The sequence below is a fragment of the Elaeis guineensis genome, chromosome 3, assembly GCF_000442705.2.
Source record: "Elaeis guineensis isolate ETL-2024a chromosome 3, EG11, whole genome shotgun sequence".
In the NCBI taxonomy this organism is placed as follows: domain Eukaryota; kingdom Viridiplantae; phylum Streptophyta; class Magnoliopsida; order Arecales; family Arecaceae; genus Elaeis; species Elaeis guineensis.
Genome location: NC_025995.2, coordinates 17,298,232 through 17,303,255, shown reverse-complemented (window position 1 = coordinate 17,303,255; position 5,024 = coordinate 17,298,232). Strand labels below are relative to the sequence as shown.

The following is a 5,024-nucleotide window of genomic DNA, read 5'->3' as shown; positions in this document are numbered from 1 at the left end:
AATGGATTGAGTTTTGGGTTAACTTGACGATTTCTAAAACATTACATGTAACTCTGAAGGGTCATCAAGGTTTGAAGCACTGCAACTTCTCCAGTAGACATACAGCTCCTGTCACCAGGGAAGGCCTAACCATCTTTCAGTCCCCACAAACAGGTGAGAAGAAACCAACAAACCTTATTCTGTTGCTCAATACCTACCAGCCACGAGAGACCACCAGTACTATTACCTCCTGCTATGGTCTTCCCTGAGACTTCACATGCTCACACATTTGCCTGACATTTGTCTGCGGATGCTTGACTCCTTGCCGCTTCTCTGCTTTCATTTCACATCGGAAGGTCTACGGAATTTTGGATGCTATACTCATTTCTCAGAGCAGGAACACTCTTCATGGTACCATCAGACCAACAAAGAACCCTGGTGATCGATTCTCTAGTGTACCAGCTTATTTAGTTTTACTGGGTGCTTTGATGCTTGTCTCCCTTGATAAAACTATACCTTGGCTAACAGGCCCCTCAGACAGCGATTCAGGTCTCTCAGATGTTTTCATGCTCCCTTTTCACCTACAAAGCAGTTCTCCAAGAATCTGAATGGCGCTGCGGTTCACTAGTGCCAGCATCATGTACAACATTGATAAGAGAGACATTAGCAGTATTAACATATTAATTGTCCTTTGAACTGCTGCAAGAGTATTAGTTTACTTGAATACTACCTCTCTCTCCAGAAAGTAATAATTTCTGTTGCATTTTCATAGTTCCATTGCAGCACTAATAAAGATTGTACGGTGTACTTAAGTTGGCTCTTGCCTACTTTGAACATCGCAACAAGATGATGCATGCAGCATAATTTGAGTCACGAAGGCAGTGAACAACACCACCAACATACTGTACCTTTCGTGCTGGCTAGCTCCACATCATCTACCCGTAAGATATTAGATCATAGAGCTTCATGGAAGCTTCGCACTACCGGTGTTGGGATAATGCCAAACGGTGCAATTTGTTATATGGTACACAAACCATCAACCAAGATATCAAAGCAATGATGGCCACTCTGGAGATCAAGGATAAACTACAACCGCTATGAAGTTTCACAAAAGAACATTCCAAGTACTGAAGCTGAGTGCAAACAATACAAAAGAAAGGTTTTGAACAACCGCTATGAATTTTCACTAAAGAAATAAATACATTCCAAGTACTGAAGCTGAGTGCAAACAATACAAGAGAAAGGATTTGAACAACCAATTCTACTCTGTTAATTCAAGACCAGATATTCAGTCATTTTCCGACATTGCATTGTATTGTTCATTACACCACCCTTCAACCCTCTCCAGTTAGAAAATTGAGAACTTTGAACTAAGTCTAAATCTAAGAGAATTAAGATTCACCAGAACTTTTAATGTCAACTACAGTTGTTACAGTTCAACCATTTCTTGGTAGCATTTCTGTGGCTAAACAGAAAATAACTTTTCCTTGTATCTCCCCTCAAAACCACAAAAGATCCAGAAACCATCCCATGTAAGCTACCTCTCTATCACCTGGATTTCTCAATCACAAAAGCTCTATTTACAGGAGAAGCTCAAGTGCTTGCACATAGGTCTGAAAAGGTGAGAACTTGAACCACTAGGTGAAGGAGCTCGGTCCAGCCTCTATGTGTGCGCAGATTGGGACAATAACCTGCCATGGTTGTGCTCACCTTCATAAGTAACAATGAGCATTGAGGGATCATCCACACACCTTTCAACATGTTTTCTTGCAGGGCAGCCTCTCATGCTGCTACATTTATAATATCCCCTGCATGAATTCAAATGAAAAATTTTTGTAGGTTAAGCTGAGTTTGAGAATCACTCAAGAAAATTTGAAATAACTAGGTTAAACATCAGCAAATAAAACAAATATTTTACCATAAATCAGACTACTTCCAATACAGATAAGTAACTATGAGTGTAGCTTAAAATATCAGTTACAAAACTTCTATTCTGAGGGAATCCATGGCTAACCTTCTAAATTTGCCACTGGCAAGCAAGAAAAAGACAATGGATAAGGCAATTGCTTGTTTGTTTCATTTTTTTTCATCATGACGAATTACATATCTGGGATTTTACTGTAATATATGGGCCAATCTCTCCAGTGACAAACCATTACAATATTACATCAAGGGAGATAAGATGTCAAGGGAGCTGCCCATCACGGATCTAAACAGCTAAGGCAAATCCTGCCGCAATTGAGAACATTCCAGAGAAGTAAATAGGCTAGACATACTTTATAGTAATATTCTGTGAAATGTCAAGCCACTCTTATCATTAAGTTCTCCGTACCAAAATGAGCAAATCCACAGCTCATTCATTACATATCACTAACTAGTTAATCCCATGATTAATGGTCTTTACTGAATCTAAATATCACGAACATGACAGCATGGAAAATGAGTAAACCATGAAGACAAATTCGAAGCAATGAGTTCCGCATAGGGGTGAAAGTGGACCCAATAATATCCATCTGAATCCACTTCCACATCCAAATCCATCTAAATATGGATACAAATCTAAGCATCCAACTAATCTTTATATCCATATCCATCAAAGAAAAACAAGTACGGATTTGAATAGACAAATATCCAATCCATATTTGAATGTCCAGTTATATTTGCAATCCTGTTTAGTCTTATAAAGTTCTCATGAACTTTAAAGGGAAATAACGGACAAAATTAACATTTACTCAACTTAGTTTGCCTTCCATATAGCAGTATCTTTGATTTGGGAGTTAATAAAATTAACTCTTCTATGATTTATTCAGCATTTATATTCATACTGTTAATATCCAATTTTTATTCGCATCCTTTTAAAACAAACTGGGATATGAATTTCAGCATCCTGTTAACATCTGCAGATTTATCTGTTTTCTCAAATAAAAATAGATACAGATATGTATATATTGATATCCTATCAGCATCCAATTCATTTGCAGCCCTAGATCCAGAAATGTTATAGTTGCAATGGAAGGCGAGATAACTTCCACAAATTTAGAAGATGTGTATTATTTACCTAGGATGAGGAGAACCCTTGATTGGCTTCTGTCCATACTTCCTCCATGAGAATTCATCAGCAGGGATATCAGAAAGCTTGTTGCTGATGGCAGGCACCTTAATGGATCTCCTCACTCTTAGCTTTCTACAAAAAATATTCGACAACGAGAACTATTATCCAAAACCAGGAACAATGTAAAAAGCCAATAGGATGTGAACCTAAGATTAAAAGCCTAACCTCTTCTTTGAGCAATGACACCTGCCTGCAGTGGCACATCTGCCACTCCCATCCTCCCCTCTGCCAGTGCACCTCCTCCTTGGAGGCTGGTTCAAGTTAATCTGATTGGATGATTCTGGCCCACTGATCAGATGGAAGGGCCTCCCATCCAAGCTCGCCACGCTTCTATCCACACTCAAGGATGAGACGAAGGACCTTGACGATGATCCAGTCGCCGTGCAACTAGAGTTATCAAACTTAAGATTTATTCCACTACTGCTCCTAGAATACATCTCACTCTGGAATTTAAACTGCTGCTGAAGCTGAAACTTTTGGTTGTTCTGCTGCTGTTGGAGGAAATGGAGGTGGGTTGGGGGAGCTTTTAAGCCAAGTTGGAGGGTGCCTCTAGAAGCAACATCCCCTTCCAGTACAGGATTCTCAAGAAACATCCTTTGAGGGATTTGTTGAGGGATTTTGGTAGTAGAACCTAATTCTCTTACTGGGAGTTCTACAGGTTCTCTTGGGAGGAGCTGGAGAGGCACTGGAGAAGGGCTTGGTCTAGATACTATTGGGCTATCTAAAAAGATCTTATGATTGAATGGGGAAAGAGTTTTGTTCAACCTTCTGACCCTTGCATGACCCGCTTCATTGCTAAGCTTGGAAACTACTTTCTTAAATTTAGAAACAGCCTCTTCAGTCTCTGCCACTAGATTTCTATATAAACGGAGCTTGTCTTGGGACTGAGATAGAAGACTGAGGACCATGTGGCAGCTTTCCACAGCCGTCCTATTAGCTATTTCCACCTCCTCCATCTCAAAACAACACATAAAAAAGCCCCAAAACTCCCAGAAAGCTCAGAACCGGGCACTTCAATTAACATCCAAATCACAAGCCATCTGTTAGCTTTCAGCAACTCGCTGGGGACGCTTAAGATATTGGGGGAACAAAAAACGCAAACCAAGACAAGATTTTGATGAGTTTTCCGCTTACTTCTGGTTCAAATCAGAAAAGCAAACAATAGGATCGGATTAGTCGCAGGCGAATTAAACAGATTACAGGGGGGTGAAAAAAAAAATCTAAAGACTTGATTCCAAATAGCTTCTAAAAAGACAAATTTTCAAACCCTCGAAATCCTAAAAGCCCCGAAAACTCCAAATCCCTAAAGAAAAAAAGCATCAAGAAACTTCATACCTAGCTCAGAAAGCAGATCTCCAGAAACCGATTCAAAAAAAACGACGAGAAAGAGAAGAAGAGGGGAGCCAAGATGAGAACTTTGACGATTTTAATCAGCTCAAATCCACTGCATGAAACTTCAATCAAAGAAAGACCAAACCAAAATGATGGATTGAAGATTTCAACCCAGAAATCAACCTCAAAAATCCAGCTCGGGCGGAAGACAGGAGAAGAAATAAGAGCTCAAAGAACGTTAACCTCGTTTGGGGCTCGGAGAAAACCCTAGATTTCGGGCGCCCCCCTTCGCTTCCCACTGCTGCCGTGGGATCGAAAGGTGTGAAAGCCAAGAAACCGGAGAAGAAATTCTCTCACTCTCTCTCTCTCTCTCTCTCTCTTCTCGTCACAGAATAAAACACCTCCAAGCACTGGAGAAAAATAAATAGGAAAAGAAAGCCCAGGGACTTAAATAATTATAAATTCCAGAGGGGGACACGCGAGCATATGGGAGGCAAATGAGAGATATACTCCCCTTCTGGCGCATCACACACCACGACAAAATATCCACCGTTGATCAGACGAATCAGACGGTTCAGAAGAGAGCTTTTTAAATGGAAAC

General features: G+C 40.3%; 1 protein-coding gene across 4 annotated transcripts; it reads right to left on the bottom strand.

The window, feature by feature from the left end:
- Positions 1 to 1,120: 1,120 nt before the first annotated feature.
- LOC105042164 (protein WRKY1) lies at positions 1,121 to 4,822 on the bottom strand. Of its 4 annotated transcripts, none has more exons than XM_010919273.4 (4): positions 4,667 to 4,822; positions 3,257 to 4,227; positions 3,038 to 3,163; positions 1,121 to 1,787 (listed from the first exon to the last, which is right to left on the bottom strand). In XM_010919273.4, exons 2-4 carry the CDS (start codon positions 4,060 to 4,062, stop codon positions 1,643 to 1,645), a joined length of 1,077 nt encoding a protein of 358 aa, XP_010917575.2. In that variant the 5' UTR covers positions 4,063 to 4,227; positions 4,667 to 4,822; the 3' UTR covers positions 1,121 to 1,642. The 4 variants fall into 4 exon arrangements, with proteins under 4 accessions (XP_010917575.2, XP_010917578.2, XP_010917576.2 ...); XM_010919276.4 differs by having other exon boundaries at positions 3,257 to 4,224; positions 4,667 to 4,802; XM_010919274.4 differs by lacking the exon at positions 4,667 to 4,822 and adding an exon at positions 4,427 to 4,645.
- Between the last annotated feature and the right edge of the window lie 202 nt (positions 4,823 to 5,024).

Coding starts and splice junctions, on each gene's coding strand:
- LOC105042164 (XM_010919273.4), bottom strand. CDS start 4,062: ATGTGTTGTTTTGAGATGGAGGAGGTGGAAATAGCTAATAGGACGGCT. Junction 3,164..3,256: donor TGTCATTGCTCAAAGAAGAG/GTTAGGCTTTTA, acceptor TATTTTTTGTAG/AAAGCTAAGAGTGAGGAGAT. Junction 1,788..3,037: donor AAGGGTTCTCCTCATCCTAG/GTAAATAATACA, acceptor GAATTCATGCAG/GGGATATTATAAATGTAGCA.